This window comes from Panthera leo, chromosome A2 (genome assembly GCF_018350215.1).
Source record: "Panthera leo isolate Ple1 chromosome A2, P.leo_Ple1_pat1.1, whole genome shotgun sequence".
In the NCBI taxonomy this organism is placed as follows: domain Eukaryota; kingdom Metazoa; phylum Chordata; class Mammalia; order Carnivora; family Felidae; genus Panthera; species Panthera leo.
The window spans coordinates 11347987-11367157 of record NC_056680.1 but is presented as its reverse complement, the minus strand read 5'-3'; the positions used below and the strand labels follow the sequence as shown (position 1 = coordinate 11367157).

The following is a 19171-nucleotide window of genomic DNA, read 5'->3' as shown; positions in this document are numbered from 1 at the left end:
GTCCTGTCCCAGCTGCAGAGAGAGTGATGGGACAGGTCTTTTCTTGCCTCAGTCCTTCACCCATGGAGTTAACCTTTGAGCCCCATTCCCCGTGAATGTTGGAACCCCAGAAAGGACCCAGCTGCAGGAGTGAGCGGAGGGAGGGACAGCTGTGCCGGCCGTCACCTTTGACTGTGCTTGTCACCCCTGTGCTCTCGGCAGACAAAGAAGGGAGTTAAGAGGAAAGCGGACACCACCACCCCCACCACCATTGACCCCATTCATGAACCACCATCACTACCGCCGGAGCCTAAGACTGCCAAGCTGGGCCCACGGCGGGAGAGCAGCCGGCCTGTGAAGCCCCCCAAGAAGGACGTGCCCGACTCTCAGCAGCACCCAGTGTCGGATAAGAGCAGCAAGGTCTCAGAGCAGCTCAAGTGCTGCAGTGGCATCCTCAAGGAGATGTTTGCCAAGAAGCACGCAGCCTACGCCTGGCCGTTCTACAAGCCTGTGGACGTAGAGGCATTGGGCCTGCACGACTACTGTGACATCATCAAGCACCCCATGGACATGAGCACAATCAAGGTGAGCAGATGCCCCCCCCCCCCCCCCCCCGAGCTGGGGGCAGGGCTCCTCGGGACAGAGAAGGTCAGAACCTCCTAGGCTGGTCCAAGAGGAGGGTCCAGGCCCTGGGTGCTTCTGAACTGTGCCCTAGCAGCTGTGTCTTCTCACCAGCTCAAAGCAGCCCAGCGCCCCCTGCTGGGAATTGTAGGGGATGGCCTCCAGGACCACGTGCTTGGGAATTTTCTTCCCAGACAGCAGCAATGCTGTGCCCTCTGGTCTGGGGACAAGCCCTCTGTGGCCTTGGGCCCTGGTGCCCACGGGCACTTTGCACACAGTTAATGTTCCAGGAGGGGTTGAGAGTTAATGACTTTGCCAGGCGCGGTGGCATAGAGTGGGTCTTGATGTCTCCTCTCAGGAGGAGACACACAAGTGCTGGCATCTTCATTGTCGTATTTTGAGGCCATTTTGGTTATGTTTGTTTATTTTAAGCCATTTTGCATTTCTCTCTGTCTGGGAGTAGAGTAAGCCTGCCCCAACATGGGACAGACAGAAGAGGGGACAGTACTTATGTTCCTTTTGGCCCGTGTCTTATCCCATATCACCAAGACAGGTGAATGTCAGGTCAGAACTGGTCCCAGCCCTTCTCTTACAGTCTGGCTGAACCTCTGTCTCCATTTATTCTATGTCCACTTGGTCCTTAGTCACAGTGACCAGGATGGGTGGGTTTGGCGTGCTAGCAGGGCATTTCCCAGCCCTGAGACTTGCTTTTGAGTGTCTTTTTGTCCACCTGACAGAGAACTAAGGTGATGACCTCTTCTCTGCTCCGCTGCAAAACTGACTTGCTCCTACAGGCAGCCCTCCTGGATGTCACGTCCCCATTGGAGCAGGGGTGGGCATAACTAAGGAGGCCCTGTCTTGTCTTTGCAGTCTAAACTGGAGGCCCGCGAGTACCGTGACGCTCAGGAATTTGGTGCTGATGTCCGATTGATGTTCTCCAACTGCTATAAATACAACCCTCCTGACCACGAGGTGGTGGCCATGGCCCGCAAGCTCCAGGTGAGGCCCTGGGGAAGCTCCAGGTACAACATCCTGCAGTAGAGCAGGCTGGGGTCCTGGGTGGGCCAGGCCTGTATGGCCCTCCATAGATTTTATTTCTGTCATTTGCTTTGGTATAATGCCATGTTGCTTTGAAGATGAACTTGAGTCAGGATAGCATGTGCGTCAATATAAAATTGAGGTTATTTTATTATAAAGCAGGGCAGTTGGTTTTGGTCTTGGGGCATTTGGGGTTTTGTTTTGGTGTATCCCACTGAAAACCTCCTGCCCCATACCTGCATTTGGTTGCCCTTGGCCAGAAGAGTGTATGTGCTGTATGTGGCCCAATCTGTTCTCCAAAACAGACCTGTCTCCGGTTGGTGGCAGACACTCTTGTTAGGCAGACACTTGGACACAGTTGTGAGCTGAACTAACTGCTCAGCTGTGGACGTTTCTTCACTAGAGCCTTGAAATCTTTTGCCTTCTAGGTGTTCCGTGAGGCCACAACTTCCTAATGGGTGCCATTGGGGTTTGTGGCCCCTTCAAGTTGGTCTGGGTGTGCACCCTGTAAAGTGCACATGTGAGTGGAAGGAAGGGGGGCAGGTTACAGCATAATGTGTGAACTGACTTCACTTTGCTTTATTTAAAAAAGGAAAAACGTACCCAGATTTGAGCAGTGGCTATCTTTGGGTGGAAAGATCAGGGGTTAAAAATTATGGAGAATTGGGGCACGTGGCTGGCTCAGTCAGTAGAGCATGTGACTTTTGATCTCAGGGTTGTGAGTTGGAGCCCCACATTGGGCGTAGAGATTACTTAAAAAAAAATCTTCAAAAAAAATTCTGGAGAATAAAGTCTATATTTAGTAGTTTTATAATCTGCTTTTTAAAAAGTTCTTAAGCTTACACACATAAAAATATCTAATCCCTTATCCCCAAAGTCCTGGGTTGCTTCTGCTCTCAGTGTCAGAGCAGGCCCTGGGGTGGATCACCTGCTGTTACAACGGGCAGGCACTCTGGTCAAGCCCAGGACCGGTTTGCATATCTCATGCCCCACTCCCACCTGGTGGCGAGGCGGGAGGCTTCCTCACACCTATCTTTCCCACCCGTCTGTGGAGTGCTTACAGGGCACAAGTGCAGACTCGCAAATGCCTTTGGCAACCTGTGGGTCCGTTCAGCTCAGAGGCTGCCTGAGACCCATCGCTTGCCCGTCTCCTGGTTCCGTTAGCTCCACACGTTGTCCCAGACTTACCATCGTAGTGGCTCTTACCTCCTCACACTGGAGCCAAGGCTCCATCTCTCCTGTTCCTTCCCTTGGCCTCCGTCTGGGTCAGGGGCTGCTTTTGGTTCAAAGGATGTGTCCTGGAACTCTTGGGATAGAATAAAAACTTATTACTAGTGTGAACCTGGCTGCTATTATTGAAATGCACACTCAGCCTTGAACGTTATTTTAGTTTCTATTGCTTGTTATTTGGTTTTATTTTCCCTGAGATTTGGGGTGGGGGTGCTTTCTGCTTTCTTCACAAAGCTGCTTTTCCGTTGTTTACTTCTGCATTTCCCATCCTTAAAAAGAGTTCAGGCTTTATAATTTTATGGCAATTCTCATACATGGCCACCAGGTGGCAGTGTTGCCCTCAGATCTTTGTCTAGACTTCGTCTTTCCACTGTCCTGTGAGGACTGGGGGAGGGAGATAGCTTTTTCCCAGATCGATACTCCTACCCTTTATTTGCCCTCATGCAAACAGCTAAACCAAAACAAGTTCTGTGCCAGCACCAAGATTGCTATTCTGACCTACTTTACTTTAAAAAGAATAGAAGGAGGGTGGCTGAGCCTGGGTAGCTTAGTCGGTTAAGCATCTAACTCTTGATGTCAGCTCAGGTCATGATCTCACAATTTATGAGTTGGAGCCCCACGTCGGGCTCTGCACTGACAGCACAGAGCCTGCTTGGGATTTTCTCTCTTTCTCCCTCTCTCCCTGCCCCTCCCCTGCGCATGCACTTTCTCTTTCTTTAAATAAATAAACTTAAATAAATAAATAAATAAATAAATAAATAAATAAATAAATAAATAAATCAGAAAGAGAAAGAATTCTCCAGTATATTCTAGCTTTCCCTAATTTCTGTGCCTGTTTTATGTCTTGGTTTTGTCTTTTTTTTTTTTTTTTTTTTTTTTTAATGTTAATTTTGAGAGAAAGAGCATGAGTGGCAGAGGGGCAGAGAGGGGGCAGGGTCAGGATCCAAAGCAGGCTCTGTGCCGACAGCAGAGAGCCCGATGCGGGTCTCGAACCCACAAACTGTGAGGTCATGACCTGAACTGAAGTTGGACACTTAACTGACTGAGCCACCCAGGTTCCCCTGGTTTTATGTTTTTCATTTTTATCCTTCTGGCAGTGGCATGAACATGACCCAAACATGGGGTTTAGCCATAGTGAAACCACTGGGCTATTTTCTTCACTGCAGCCTCTTTCTAAACATTTTTGTTCCAGATACCAGGCTGGACTAGATGAGGTCCTTGACCTGAAGGAGGGTCCATTTCAGGCAGGGGCAGTGCCTAGGGTGGGCCATTTAGCACGGGGCGGTCTCTGCCCTAGCCCGCTTGGCCCACTTCAGGGTGGGTTGCTGTGTTACAGGAAGTGATGTTCCTTCTCCATTGCCACGAGGCAGGTGGAGAGGTATCTGCTTCAGAAGCAGAATCGATGTGAAGGGCTTCTTGTCTGGAAGTTGGTTGCTCTGTGGCATTTCAGTCTTTTTCCTCTTCCTCGTAAGCTTTCCTGGATCAGCATGGTTGGATGACTAGATTGTCCAGAGGGAAGGAGAAGCAGCAAATCCCCAACCTTTGTTTGCCTCTTGAACAGGTATTAGACTTGCCTCCTCTTAATTAGACTGTTCCCAAGAACTGGGATTTACCTGGAAAATCACATGGAAAAGAATCCATTTTGTTTTCCTCTTCCAGTCTCTAAATTCTAGGCCTTTAGAAAGCACACATCCTACCACCTGGCAGCCATGGTCACAAAGACAGCCAGGAGTGTCTGGGCTCAGGGTTTCCTCAGTCCACAGGTGGCTTGGGCTGAGGCCTGCGAGCCCATCTGGTAGGCCCAGAGCTGCTGGCGGTACTGCCATTTAGACTGCCTGCTCTGTTGTGAAGCGAGGAGTCATTTAGGGAGTTTGGCGCCCTTGTAGATTACCAGAGTTTTAGTGCAAGAAAAAGCGCAAATTCAAGGTGATGTGCAGTTATTTTTATAGCGAAGTAAAATGAAAATTGCATTGGGGTATCCTGCATTAGATCCCAGAGGCAGGAAGCTTTTTGGGTGTATGTAAATGTGTGTTTCTGAGTGTGTGCACTCACAGCTGCATCTCTAGCACCCGGCACTTAGTGGCCTACCACTGCCTGCATTCTGCTCCCCACCACAGCCCCCCTCCTCTGAGCCTCGCTGTGCCCAGATACGGCCAAGCCCCACAGCCGTATCCGGGCTTGGCCGTGCTTCACCGTTTGGCACTCAGGCAGCTGTTTCACTAGAGGGGTGGAGGGTGTGCTTCCCCCTCGAATCTGACGCAGCCTAGAGTAGGTGACCCAGTGAACATTCTAGCAAGAGGAGACGCCTGCTCTGAAACCAGCGTGCTTTGCCGATTGATGCCGAGAATTGCAGTGTGGGTGGAGGTTATGGCATGCTGGGCAGAGGAGCTGGGTCCACCTCTAGACACTGCCAGCCCTAGTGTGGAAGGCCCGAGCCCCTGCTCCCCTAGAGAGTGCTGGTTGTTGGTATTCACTGCTCATCGCCTCAGTGTCCTCCCTCACAAGACCTTCGACCTAGGTGCGTCTCTTTCGGTTTTGGCGTCCTCTAGCCTGGCCCCACACCCTCTCCCCCATTTTCCACCTGGCCAGCAGGATGAGCACCTGGATTCGTGAGTCACACCTTTCTGTCCTTCGAGACATCCTTGCTAGGTCTCTGCAGCTTTTGGTATCATGTCCCCCTCCCCCACACACACGCCCCGCCCTCATCCTTAGGTTTCAGATTTCCCAGGGACTCTTCACTAGTTCTTTGCTGTTCCCACCTTGACACTTAATAGTACTTTATAACTATGTTCACTCCTTGAGGGCAGGGAGCACATCGTTTCTCTTTACCATACGGGTGCAAGTCTGTCTCAGCCACGCGGGAAGGTTTTTCTGCGGTAGCTCTGGGTTCACTGGCACTCAAGCCCAAGTGCATTTCGCAGAGTGCCCCCTACTGGAACCGGGGCAGATGGGAGGATGACAGGTCTCGTAGCTGCTCGTGACAGGGAAGCCAGCAGCCCCAGCTTGTAGGCCCCACAGTGACTGCCCAGCCAGCCAGCCTGCCTGGCCTCCTGGCTTGTGCTCTTTGCTCTTTGGTCTTGGAGCCTTGGGAGAGCAGGGCCAGGGAGTACCCTAGGCGAGGCCTCAGGGCGAGTCCTGGCTTCCATTTCCACCACAGCCACAGCCTGTTGGGGAGAAGCAGGGATGTCCTAGTGGCAAGGGTAGAGCTGTTCTGGCAGCTGGCAGGAGATGCTGGGCACATACATAAGTGGCATGAGGAAGCTCCCACCTGGTAAAGCTCACCTCCCGGCAGCACCAGGTACTCGGCCATGGCTGCCACCCTCCTCCCTCTGTGGGGTCCTGACACCTCAGGCACACTTCTCTAACCTGCCCCCTCCTCCTTGGCAGCAAGCCTGGCTTTTTCTGGACGCTCCTGTGGGTCTGTTGGGGCCCCGGGGCACTGGGCAATAAGGGTCTTGCTTGCTGCCGCACTGGGGGCCTCTGCCCCGGTGTGAGCCCCCGTCTCCTTTAGCCAGGGTGGTGACAGTCTCTTGCTCATGCCTCCTGGGTGTCTTTTCCACTGCCACCCGACCTGCTCCAGAATGTATTTCTGTATAAATTAGAAATTAGAAATTTCTGTATAAATGAGTATAATGTATAGTAGCAAAACCACTTATACAGCAGAATCCAGGTTGTCACTTTGCTGGGAGCAGGAACTGCCTTGGAGGAGCCTGACTGGGTGGTCTGGAGGGGAGGGGACAACACTGCAGTTGGGGAGGACACCTGCCCTGCTGCCCAGGGGTCGTCCCCTTTCCCAGCTGCCTTGGGGACAGAAAACCTGAAGCTGTGCTTCCAGAGATATCAGGAGAGGCTTCTAGGGCCAGCTGTGTCAAGTGTACCCTAGTTTGTTTGACACAGCAGCCTCGGAGCTTGACCCCACGGCCCTCCCAGGCCTCGTGGGCCATGCTGCTCCGAAGCATCAGTTCACACTTGGGAAGGCCCATTCTTCTGCGTGAGATGCTACGTTGACATTTTCTAGGCTTAAAGCAGGTCCTGCAGTCCTTCTGGGAAGCTAACTTTGTTCTTTTCACTGCTGTTCTTTGTCCTGAGTCATCTCTGGGCTTACGATCATGGAGCCCTTGGGGTAGGAAGGGACCTGCCGGCTGGCTGGTGAGGCAGGGCTGTTGGGCCTAGGTGCCCAGACAGAGCTGCTGCCCCCAAGCTCTGTGACCCCACGTGGAGTTCCATCGGATTCCTGGGACTTACAGTTGGAAGGTCTCGGAATCCTGGGGTGGTGGGATCCTGTGCTTAACAGCCCTGCGCATGTGGGGTTGGGTCTCTGGCACCTCACAAGATTTACTCCCTCCTGTAGCCTGTCTCCAGCGCCCCCACATCCACTTCTGTTATACCTTTCCCACCTTGCTGGCCATGCCCTGGAGACCCCTCAGCCAGTGGCATGGCTGTGCCCAGGTGCCCCAGAGGTGGTCTGAGGAGGGGGTGGGGGCGGACACGTGCCTGCTGCAGCAGAGGCTCAGCTGCCTTGCCGGCCTTGGTCTGTGCACGAGGCACACTTACTCCAGGGCCGGGCCTTTGCATGTGCTGTTTGTTTCCTCTGCCTGGAATGCTCTCTCAAACTGAAGACCCCACCTGCTCCCTGAGGGAGTGTGAACCGGAGGCAGGCAGAGGTTCCTGTTCTGTTCATCATTGTATCTTAGTGCCCGGCCCTGGCATGCAGGAGGCACCCTCGGGATGTGCTGAGCTAATGAGAACCTCAAGGCACTGTTTGCGGGTCTTGCCCTCGGCCTGCTATCTATCTAGGATCTCCACACAGACATCCTCAGTGGGCCAGCTGCCTCCTGTGACGTGGGTCACATGTACTTACCTGGCCTGTGTCTCCTGGAGAATGGGTGCCAAGCCATGTCAGAAGGACATTTCAAAGTGAAATTTGTGAGAAGTGTCGGAAGAGCTGACGAGGGTCCTCACCCAGCCCCTTGTCTTAGTGGTGGGGTGTGGGGGGTCACCATCAGCCTAGCCCTCTTTGGCCCTCCTGCTTACTTCCTGTTGAGTCAAGCCCGGCAGCCAAGGAGGCTTGGTGATGCTGAGCCACATCCCAGGCAGCCCCCCACCACCCATGCCTGGGCCCCCGGCAGCCCTCACAGGCACGGCTTCCCCCCCCCCCCCGCCCCCCCCCCAACCAGGATGTGTTCGAGATGCGCTTTGCCAAGATGCCAGACGAGCCTGAGGAGCCTGTGGTGGCCGTGTCCTCCCCAGCGGTGCCACCCCCGACCAAAGTGGCAGCCCCGCCCTCGTCCAGCGACAGCAGCAGCGATAGCTCCTCCGACAGTGACAGCTCCACCGATGACTCTGAAGAGGAACGAGCCCAGCGGCTGGCCGAGCTCCAGGAGCAGGTGAGGATGTGGGCAGCCCCGTTCCCAGTCACCTGGAATGCATGGGCTGGGCAGTCTCCCCAGGGTTCTCCATGACCTGGCAGGTCCCAGCTTGGAGTTCCAGCGGGATGAGGGGTTTAAGGGTGCTGACCTCCCGTGCAGTGGGAAATCAGTGTGTAACTTCTGGCTCCCCAGAACACCTACTAACAGCCTACTGTTGACCAGAAGCTTTACCTGTAACGTAAAAAGTCGATTAATTCCTATTTTATGGGTTGCACATATTATGTAGTGTATTCTTACGGCAAAGTAAGGAAACATCAAGAAAATCATAAGAACTGGAAAATATATTCATAGTACCGTATCGATCGGGAAAAAAATCCACATATAAGAGGACTTGCACAGTTCAAACCCACATTGTTCAAGAGTCAACTGCATATATGTACACTGTGGGTGTGGAGGTGGGAAGACATGGCTGTTCTGCGGGCAGAGGCGAGGCTTCTAGATGCTTCCAGCATCTGAAAGGAGGAGCCTCAGCCAGGATGTCCATCTCTCCTGAGGCCCTACAAGCCAGCCATCAGGGCCTTAGTACCCAGCCTCCCAGGGACCCTCCTCCTGGATGGCTGTGGAGCTTGGTATCTGCCAGCTTGGGCAGCTTCTCCAGCCAAGAGGACACTGGCCATCCTCGGAGTCCACGGCCTGGGTGGGTGTGGGCACTTCAAAAATCTGGTGAGGTGGCAGGTCACAAGGCTGAGGGCCAGCCCCCTCCCTGTGCTTCCCTCCTCCTCTGCACCCTGGTGCCCGGGGGTCCACCCAGAGACCAGGATGATGGGCGTGTGTACCTTGCCTGTCTGCTCCACAGCTCAAAGCCGTACACGAGCAGCTTGCAGCCCTCTCCCAGCCCCAGCAGAACAAACCAAAGAAAAAGGAGAAAGACAAAAAAGAAAAGAAAAAAGAAAAGCACAAAAAGAAAGAAGAAGTGGAGGAGAATAAGAAGAGCAAAGCCAAGGAACTTCCTCCTAAAAAGACCAAGAAAAATAACAGCAGCAACAGCAACGCGAGGTCTGTGCCTCCCTGAGCTGCCCTGGGTGGGGACCCCTGCTGGCCACGGTGGGTAGGGAGGCTGCCTCGCACCCTTTCTCCTGGGGTGGGTCTTGGCACCCAGTGTGTTTGGGAAGGGAAGGAAGATAGGTAGCATGGAGCAGAAGGTGAGGACGGGGCATGGTTTGCGGTCTGTCTCCGTTGGGTGCTCCCAGGAAGGCGTTGCCAGCCTCCCCTGTTTCCCGTGAAGGCCATCTGGGTGGGGGTGTGGAAGCCCTCCCCTAAGCCCCAGATGGAGGAATGGGTGCCTCACGTTGACAATGGTGTCTGCATCATCCCTTCGTAGCAAGAAGGAGCCTGCGCCCATGAAGAACAAGCCCCCTCCTGCGTACGAGTCGGAGGAAGAGGACAAGTGCAAGCCCATGTCGTATGAGGAGAAGCGGCAGCTCAGCCTAGACATCAACAAGCTCCCTGGTGAGAAACTGGGCCGCGTGGTGCACATCATCCAGTCGCGGGAGCCCTCCCTCAAGAACTCCAACCCCGATGAGATTGAGATCGACTTTGAGACTCTGAAGCCGTCCACCCTTCGAGAACTGGAGCGCTACGTAACCTCCTGTTTGCGGAAGAAAAGGAAACCTCAAGGTGCCCTTGGGCCCCTGGGGCAGGGTGTGCTCTGAGTCCTGGCCAGCCCTGGCCGACAGGGAGGAGGCTGGGCGAGTGGGCATTCTCCATTAACTTTGCCTTCCAGACATGGCCGTCTCCCTCTGTAGGCTGTTTTTCCAGTTACAAAAGCTGTGTCCTCGACACAGAAACCTCTGGAGGGCTGTGACATCACACTTGACCCTGGGCTGGTGGTGCCATTCTCCACCTCCTGGTCGGTACCCATCTAAGGCCTGCCTGCACCTCAGTGTCTTCAGCCTTGCTCTGAGCAGCAGCTTCTGTTGCCCTTACCGCTGGGTCTTCCCCAAAAGCCAGCCACCCCCGCCCTGCTGCCACCTCTTTGGAACAGAGGGTGAGGGCCAGGTGCAGGGGCCAGGAGGAAAGATGTTAGGTCCACACTGCCTGCTTTGCTTCTCTGCTTCGACACGGGCCCCTCCACAACAGTCTGCCAGGCAGCACTTGCCTGTTCAAAATGTCTCATCTTAACTCACGGCTTTTGTCTGGAGACCAGTAGGACTTAATATCCACATCAGAGTGTTGTATGCAGCCTTTGTCCCAGTCCACGTTGACTCCTGGGGCGCTCGGGCCCCTCCCTAGGGTGCTGCACAGTGACACTGTGCCCTCAGTCTACGCACCGAGGTGCTGGGAGACTCCCAGGGCTCTTTCACGTCTTGCTTTGTCCCTGCCGTCATGTCTTGGGGTCCCCTGCACCCACTGTCTGAAAAGTAGCTGAGGGAGCCTGAGCTCAGCGGTCCCTCATGTCAGGGAATTACTTCCTGCCTTGTCCCTTAACTGTCTGGTGAACCCAGCATAGGGTATTGAGAGATTGGAGGGGCTTTGAAATTCTAGTATTAAGCCAAGCTTTTGGCTGGCACGCGGTAGGACTGGTCAGGGCCTCGTAGAAGCAGCCCACTGGCCCTTCTTGCGGGCGGGTGGGCTATTCCTGTGGCCAGCAGTAGCCCCCTAGGTCGGGGCCCTGCCTGACTGTGTCCCTGTTGCTTTATTACAGCCGAGAAAGTTGATGTGATTGCTGGCTCCTCTAAGATGAAGGGCTTCTCGTCCTCGGAGTCGGAGAGCACCAGCGAGTCCAGCTCTTCTGACAGTGAAGACTCCGAAACAGGTTAGATGTCTTACTGAGCTTCTTGTCGAGTTCTTCCCTGTGTTTGGCTCAGTCACGTGTCCAGACTACCCGAGACCAGAGATGGCTGTCATAATAAGAACGGTAACCCTCTCGCTAGGACACTGGGTAGCCCTGTACCCTCACGGTGTTGACACTGCACGATTCTGGGGAGCTCGGGGGGCCTGGTGAGGACCTTGGGTGTTGGGGCCCAGCTGGTGGCATCAGTGTTCGTGTGACCCTGCCCAGCCCTACAGTCTCTTCCTGTCACATGCAGCACGGCTGTTCAGGTGATGTGCTCCAGCAGCACGTGTGTAGCGGCCTGCTCTCGACTCTGCTGTCACCAGGCTCGGGGCTCTGCCATTCGCCCCAGAGTGCTCACAGCTGCATTGGCTGCTCCTAACGCAGTGTGCACACACGTGGGCCTGCACGTGTGCCCCATGGTGGTGTCCTGACTGACCCTACCGCCCACCTGAGCAGCAGCTTCAGTGTGGGAAGTGGGAGTGAGAAGGGGCAGGTGGAGACGCTGAGAGCTGCAGGCTGGTAGGAGAGAAGCTTTTCCTGCAGAGGGGCGCTTTCCTGATTCCTCGCGGGGAGCATGGGGAGAGGGGCAGATGCTCCCTGACACTGGCCCGGAGGAGAGGCTAGAAAGGAAGCCTGGCAGCTAGCCTGCTCTGTGAGCTGGAGCTGGTGGGGGTGGCCGTGCGAGTCTGGGGAGGCGGGCTGGCCCCTGGGCAGGTCTAGTGCCATCAGCCAAGCAGCCTCTCCAGGCAGGCTGCGGTATGTGCATCCTCAGTGGGAAGTGTATTTCTGGGTGTTTTCTTTCATAGACCTGTTTCGTCTCTGGCATGTTATTCTGACTTAAAACTAATAGTAAGCCCCACGTAGTCAGTTTATGAAGATAACGTGATCGGATCGGGCCAAGGAAGTTTGAGGCCCCTTACACTTAGAGTAGCTTTGTGACCCCTCTGCCGAGGCGTGTGCACACCCGGGTCCTCTTGTCAGCTCAGCCTGCCTTTTTCTGGGGAAGCTGAGGACAGGAGGGCTTCTGGGCCTTCTCACTCTCTCTCCGCTTTGACAGGAAAGGGTACCAGGCTTCCCAGGTAGGTGGGAGGCTTGCCTTGAGGTGGGCGAAGGGCTTCTCCAAGACTCCAGATTCTGTCTCCAGTGGGCCCAAATGAGAGTCATTAAGTCATTAAGCTATGTTCCATATTTCCTGAGCTCCGCTGTATGCAGAGACTGCTGTGGGCAGTTTGCTGCCCTTCTGTCTCCATCCTTTGTCCTTTTCTTCTAACCAGCGCCCCCCCCCCCCCCCGTTGCTTTTTTATCTGTCAACCAGCAGGGGGCGCCACACCCCCATACCCACCCAGGAAGGGCTGGCAGGAAGCCAGCGCCAACTGCCCTCAGCAGGATGGATGACCATATTCTTGGGCCCAATTAGCATTCCTGGTGGCCCCTGACTTCTCACCTTCTTCTGTGCCAGCCATGCCGCAGGTTTGCCTTTGCTCTGGGGTTTTGCACCTCCTGCAGTTTCTAGCACGCTGCTCCTGCTAGGGGTGTCACAACCTTTTCTCCTAGGTATATGAGTGACCAAAAGAAAACCCCAAAGCTTGGAATTGGCAGGGGACCCGATTGTTAAAACGGCGCAGTTTGGCCAAGGGCAAACTGCTTTGGCCCCGACGTAGATCGTGGTACCCAACCGGCAAGTCCTCGTTGCGAATCTGTGACCGTGGCCTTTGTCCCTGATCCCCAAGCTCTTCTTTGGTGTGTGTTTGCCTTAGGTGGGAAATCCTCCTGGGCTCCTGAGTGCCTTGCACACTCCTACCATCTGATGTGGGGCAGCTGTGACGGAATCTCCGACAGCTCTCTACTGCTGAGAATACTTTTTCCCTTTTTGTGCCCCCCCTTTTAAAGAGATGGAAAGATTGTGCAACAAGTAATCTGAGAGCCCTGGGAACAGCTGTCCTGGCGGGAAGGAGGGTGAGATTTACAGTCTCTGAGCCGACGGCCTGCAGGCTCCCAGGCTCCAGCAATCCGGCCCGGTGGCTTGCCCTGCTGCTTCCGGCCCATCCCTCTTTCCAGGCACCCTCCCCACCTTGAGTTTTGGGAGGCTCCCATTTGTCTTCAAGGTTCTGGCTTTTCCTTTGCCATCTGTGTGCACCGGAGAGCTCTGTTATGGGTCAGCTGGATGCTTCTCTCAAGAGAACCACCGTGTGGGTTTGTGCCCTAGGGCTCAGACACTCGGCCCGAAAATGGGAGGGAGCTTGCGCCCCTGCATCATTGAACGCGGCCACCCGCCACCCCATCCCGCATAGGAAACTGCACTTGCTTCCAGGGCAGCTGCTCAAGCTGGGTCCCTGGAGGTAGGCAGCCCCAATTTCTGTGGCCAGTTAGTGGTTCTGCCTTGGGAAGATAGGACAGGGTGGGGGGTATTGAAGGTATTTCTTTTGGTCTTTTGGGGTTTGTTTTTGCCCTCCTTGTTCTTGTGTTTCCATTTGGACTGGAGCCGAAATTCCTGAAAGGGCCTATTTTTGTCACTTGTACTAAGGGTCGTTTCTGCTGACAGGGCCCTGAGACATGAATCACCAAAAGAAACCAAACAGAGGCACTAAATTGGAGCTTGGTGGGGGGGTTGGGGGGGTTGGTGCATAGATCCCTTCTCTGGCCGCTCTCCATAGATAAGGATGCTGCGGACTACTTAAGGCATGGGGCTGGTCCTTGGGGCCAAGCAGCAGTTCAGGGAGGTGGTGCACCCACAGATGGAGTTGGGGGGGGCAGGGGTTGGGCTTTCCTAGCTCGGTCCCAGGCCACCATGTGTTCCTCCCCACCGCCCAGAAGCACGCTGTTGGCCAGCCCCACCACATCCTCTGAACCCAGCTATTACTTGGATTATGGTCTTCCATTGAGCTTCAGTTCTGGATAAAGTTCGAATCTGCTTCAGGGTTCAGTATTGGGACAGGGCAGGGGATGCAAATGCCACTTTCCCACTTGCTCCTAAGGCATCTGTAGACCTCGGCTGGGCAGGCCAGAGGTGAGTGCCTGGTTCCCCCTTTTCCGCAGCCATCCCAGATGGGCTTTGGGCAGAGCTGTGTGGCCTGTCGGTCACCAGTGCTGGGATCATGTCTGCCTGGCTCACGGGGCCAGAGGGAATGTCCTAGGACTCTTTGTCTAGCTTTCCACCCCATTGTGACGCTGATGACAGCCTCCTTCCACGTGCCATCCACGGGTCTTTCTGGGTAGGGTGGGTACACAGCTCCTGTCCCTCTTAGGACTGCACCCTTGTACCCCAGCTACCTGGCTGGGACGGGTTCAGGGAGGTGTGGGGTAGTTCTCTTGGATTTGTGCCTGGTCTTCTAGTTGCAGTGGGAGCTCACTCCAGCTATTTTAGTCTCCTTGTTTCCTTTTCCCAGGATTTGAGCTTGTGGGTGTTTCTTAATAGCTCCGGGGAAAAAAGGAATGCTTGATGTTTTGGAAAGATTTGAGCCGGAAAGTGCAGACAGAGGCCACAAGGCGTTCTTCCCAGACAACCAGCCTCAGCTTCCGACCCCTGGGGTCTTTGAGGGACTGGGTCCCAGGCCCATCTTGGGGCCTGCTGCTGCCTGCTCCAAGGGTGTGATACTTGCTCTTGGGAAGAGGGAGAGGCCCCTGGTAGGGGCGTAGGGAGGTAGGAAGGGACCTGGAGGGCAGGACTGTAGCTGGTCTGCCTGTGCTGTCAGGTGACCCCTCTCATACACTCACATGCAGGGGTCGCAGCTGGAGGGACTCTGGGGCTTCGTGGGCGAGGGTGAGCCTTGTGGAATGTGCCCTGAATGACAGTCCGGCCAGTGGGTGGGTTTTTCCCACGCGCACGCACACACACACTTGAAGACCACGGGACTGCAGTGCTGGTTGCATCCGTGACTCTGGCAGAGGCATCTCATCTCTGCTGTGTGGGTGGGAACATGCCCCACGCCCTTCTCCCGTCAAGGGGAAACACTCGAGACCGCTTTCCTCCTCGGCATCTTTTTTTTTTTCACCCCACCTTGACGGTGTATAGAATTATTTGGTCTTTTTGTAATTTGTTTTTTGTTGATGTTTCTTGGTGTTTGTAGGAATGCAGAAAGGAGGGTGTTTGCTGGAGGTCCTGCACTGCAGAGCCCCTCTCTTGGGGGTTTTCTTACCTGTGCCCCAGCCCTGAGGAAGGGCCGGCATCACCTCCCTGAGAAAGACAGTGTGCAGTAAAGCAGATACAGAGGGGAGACAAGCTCAGGGTCGGGCGGGGGGGTGGTGGGGGGAGGGGGGGGCGGTGCCTGCTGGACGTGTGGGCACACCTGGCTGGTCTTCAGGAGTGATGGCAAGGACGACAGGCCAGGGCATCTCTCACATTCAAAGACCAGTAAAGGAAATGCTGGTCCATGCTCAGGGTGCACGTGAACTTGTTCCTGGAAGCAGTTACTCTGTGTGGAAGCACGAGCAGGCTCTGGGTGGTTTTGGAGACGTCCACACGTGCCGGATCTGTGGCCCTTGTAAAGGGAAGGTGGGTCTGTCCCCGCCCGCGGCTGGCCAGGCAGGGGGCAGGGCTCCCAGGCTCCGGCGCCGTTCTCTCGTGCCCTGTCCGTGGGCAGGGCACAGGAGGCTGGCTCGGTCTGTGGTTCTTCTGTTCTTGTGACTTGAACGGTACATTCCACACCATTTCTCTCACACTGGTTTCTCTCTCCCTCTATGTAGGTCCTGCCTAATCATTGGACACGGACTCTTAATAAAACGGTCTTCAGTTCCAGATTCCTTCCCAGCAAGCTATAGCTTAAGTCCATTTTCTTCTGTGAAAGGGACAGGACTCCATCAAGTTATGGAATTCCTCAGAGCCCTGGGCCTGTCCCCTGGGGTGGATTTAGTCCTGTCCAGCAGCACACGCCTAATCCCGCCTCCGGGAAGGCTGCCTGCTTGGCTGGCCACCCGGGCCTCCTGTGTAAAGACTGCTTGGCTGTCCTGCCCAGCCTCCCTGGTCGTCTGGGGTCTTCTGGGTGGGTGGCATCTCCCAGAGGGTGATGACAATCTGCTCCGTGTGCAAGGCCCCGTCACGAGTATGTTTTCTCTCTTCATCCCTCCCTCTTTTTCTGGATCCTAACTGCTTTCCTCCTGGATCTTAAAATGATGTTAGCCCAGGGAAGATCTCATTCAGCCTAAAGAAGAACACTCTGATTAATCTAGAGCTTTCCCCAGTGAGGAACAGGGGCTTTAGGGGCAAGCCTGGCTGGGTTGTCCCTCAGCATGCCCTCTTTCTGGTGGCTTGTGAGGCTCCAGCCAGAGGCTGTCACCAGCCACAGACTACTCCCGGCCCCTGGAGTCTTCCTTCTGTTTTCATTGTTCCCATTGTTGCCTGTTGGGCATTTTCCCAACTTTTTTGGCCTCTTTGCCCGAAGTCACAGAGGGGAAAGTACCTCTTGGGCTGCCTCCCTGTCCCTCCCAAGTAATTAGAAGCAGGCTACAGGGGGAAGGGGTGCTTTTAGGAAGGCCACTGGTGAGGGGCACTTGAGGAAGAGTGGCCATGCAGCCAGGTGACCTGTCCCAAGTGGGGTGGGACGCTGGGCTGGTGGGTGAGAAAAGGCTCTCAAACCCAGAACACTGGACCAGTCCGTAGTGAGGCCATCAGAGCCCTCGGGGTTTGCTCTGTGCACATCTCTGAAGGGGTGTCGCCAGTGCAAGCACCCTCTCAGTCTTCAGTCCCCTAGAATAATGACAGCCTCTGGGGGTGGGGCAGGCCAGGGTGGCCACATCATCCAAGCCCTGTGAGAGGCACTGAATAGGATTTTTTGCTCTAAAAATAAATATCAGCCCTTTTTTGGTCATGAATCCAGCATTTCAGCAGAAAACTGCCTGATGAAAAGTCCCTTAAGGAACAGCATCTGTGTTTCAGGGAGTTTTGTTTTGTTTTTGTTTTTCTTTGTTGTTGTTTTTTTTGGGGGGGGGTTGGTTTTTTGGGGTTTTTTTTTTTTTGTTTTGGTTTTTTTTTTTTTCCCCCCCTCTTCCTTTTTAAAGTGTAGTTTGTGTGTACTTCTTCAAGGCTTATAACAGTCTCCTGGCACCTCGGAGCCTGCCTTCTAGAGCTGGAAGCAAGTTTGAGGAGGTGTAGTTCACCATCAGCAGCTGGTGGATGCTGGCCACCTCCTGTGCAGAAACCCTGGGACACTTCCTCGGGGCCTTGGGTTCTAGATCCAGCCTCTCCAGGGCCCTGCAGTGATGCTTGCGAGTTCCTAGGCTGCTCTCTGATCCTCTGGCCAGTCTTCTTCCAGTCAAACTCATTTGCCAAACAGACTATTTTGAGTTGCCCTTTGGCCTGTGCCTGATGTGTTCCCAGTGCAGCTCGGCCTGGCTGGAGCCAGGGGGCTTCATGCCCAGAGATTCCCACAGGACAGTTGGGAAGCTGCTGGCATTGTCTTTCTGGGAAGATTCTGCCGTCTTGGAACAAATGGCAGCCTGGATTCCCACAGTGTCGGCCTGTGTTGCCGCTCCACCCCTTCCCACACTCGTGCATACCAGCTATAGCCACAGGCCAGCTCGCCTGCAGGGTCTCTGCACCCTTGCTGTCCAGGGATCCTGGCCTCCTTGCCCATCGGGCTTTTATCTATCAGGGAACTCGATCTTTAGACTCGAGCCGTCACCTGTGCCCAGTGCCCCAGGAATAGGGCAGAGAGAGTAGTGCCCACTCACTCCTCATTGGCAGCCTCCTGTGTGTGAGCAGGGGCACGTGCCAGCTGGGCCTTGACACACCAGCCAGCCTGCGGGGCCGGAGGAGTTGCTGTAGGAGGGGCGGGTGGCCTGGGCCTCTGCTAGCGCCAGGGCTCCCCAGTCCGTTGCGTTGAGGGGCTCTGTGCCTCTGCCCTGCCCTTACCCTCAATCCTGTCTCCTTCCCTTGAGTGGGGGCGGAGGGGGGGGGGCGGGGGAGGAATCAGTGTTTTAATCAGATTTTACAAAAACGTTTTAATTCTTTGTACAATTACCATCCTATGTAAAGATGAAATTTGTGTTGAGTTCAAGATTTTCATGGAATAAAGATCACACAGTACTCGAGGCCATCTTCATGTAACCCTTTCTAGAGAGTTTTGTGTGGGTGTCTCGGGGCTGGTGTGTCGTGAAGCTGTGCACTTCCTGTCTTGTCTTCCTACCAGTAACTCCAGCAGGAGGCTCGGGCCACATGAGCTGTACGCAGCTGTCCCAAACGGGCTCCAGCACCCTTTGGTCCCCACCGCCGGCCCCTTTTGTGACCTCTGGTCCTGGAGGTCTGCTGCGTACCTCCCACCGGTTCTCCCGCTCTAGGCCCGTCCCCCTCCCCACCGGCACTTCCCCACAGAGACCTGGGACACTTGCCAAGGCAGCCAAGACCCACTCTCTGGAACCCCTGGGACCCCACAGCATTTTGTCCCCATGAGTGCTCACGTGGGCCTCTCTGCTCACGGCCTGCGAGGGGATAGTGAGGGCACACAGAGCTACCACCGTCCCTCCTTTATGGTAGGAAAAAAAAAAGGGGGATTCCCCTGAGGCCATGAGATGACAGGCCACCCCAGCCCTCTCTCTGCAACACCGTGTCTTCTCCTGGTCAGACTTTCCCCACTGAGCCTGAGCCCTTTCTTACCCTAGGTTCCAGTCCCCCAGCCTCCCAAAGGCCTGCCCATGTGTGAGTGGCTGCTCCAGCCTCCCTCGAGTTTCAGTGTCTGTTCCTGGGATCTGCTGCGAGAGGTGCCCGTCCTGGAGGGACGCCCCCGCCCCCAGCCCCTTCCTGCTCCCTTCGGCTCAGAGGCCTCTGCACACCGTGCTCTGCCCAGTGCATGGAGGGCCCCTTTGGTCCTGGGCCTCCCACCTTTCTAGTTCAGTGTCCCTCCTTCACCCTGCAGCTGCCAGCGCCATGGCCCTAATCCCGCAAGTCACCCAAACTGTCCCCTTTGTATGTCCCACCCACAAGAGTGTTCCTCTCACCCGGTTTCCTGCCGTGACCCAAAGAGCCCTGAACCCTCTCCTGGCATCTCCAGTGTCCGGGTTTGAGGCTGGGCTTCTGGTTCCCGTGTTCCAGGTGTCCCCGGTTGCGGCCATTGGTATGAGGACGTGTGTCCATAGCTGCTGAGGTCTTTGTCACTGTCTTGTCTCT

At 55.1% G+C, this 19171-nt stretch overlaps 1 protein-coding gene across 7 annotated transcripts in view; it reads left to right on the top strand.

Annotated features, from left to right (window-relative positions):
- Positions 1-19171, top strand: part of BRD4 (bromodomain containing 4) — an 86793-nt gene that overhangs the window by 58700 nt on the left and 8922 nt on the right. For all 7 annotated transcript variants that reach the window (XM_042928751.1, XM_042928748.1, XM_042928749.1 and 4 more), the window contains 6 exons: positions 202-564; positions 1471-1599; positions 8046-8255; positions 9094-9293; positions 9619-9914; positions 10942-11052. In XM_042928751.1, coding sequence (XP_042784685.1) covers positions 202-564; positions 1471-1599; positions 8046-8255; positions 9094-9293; positions 9619-9914; positions 10942-11052 — 1309 coding nt within the window. The remainder of the gene's footprint in view (positions 1-201; positions 565-1470; positions 1600-8045; positions 8256-9093; positions 9294-9618; positions 9915-10941; positions 11053-19171) is intronic.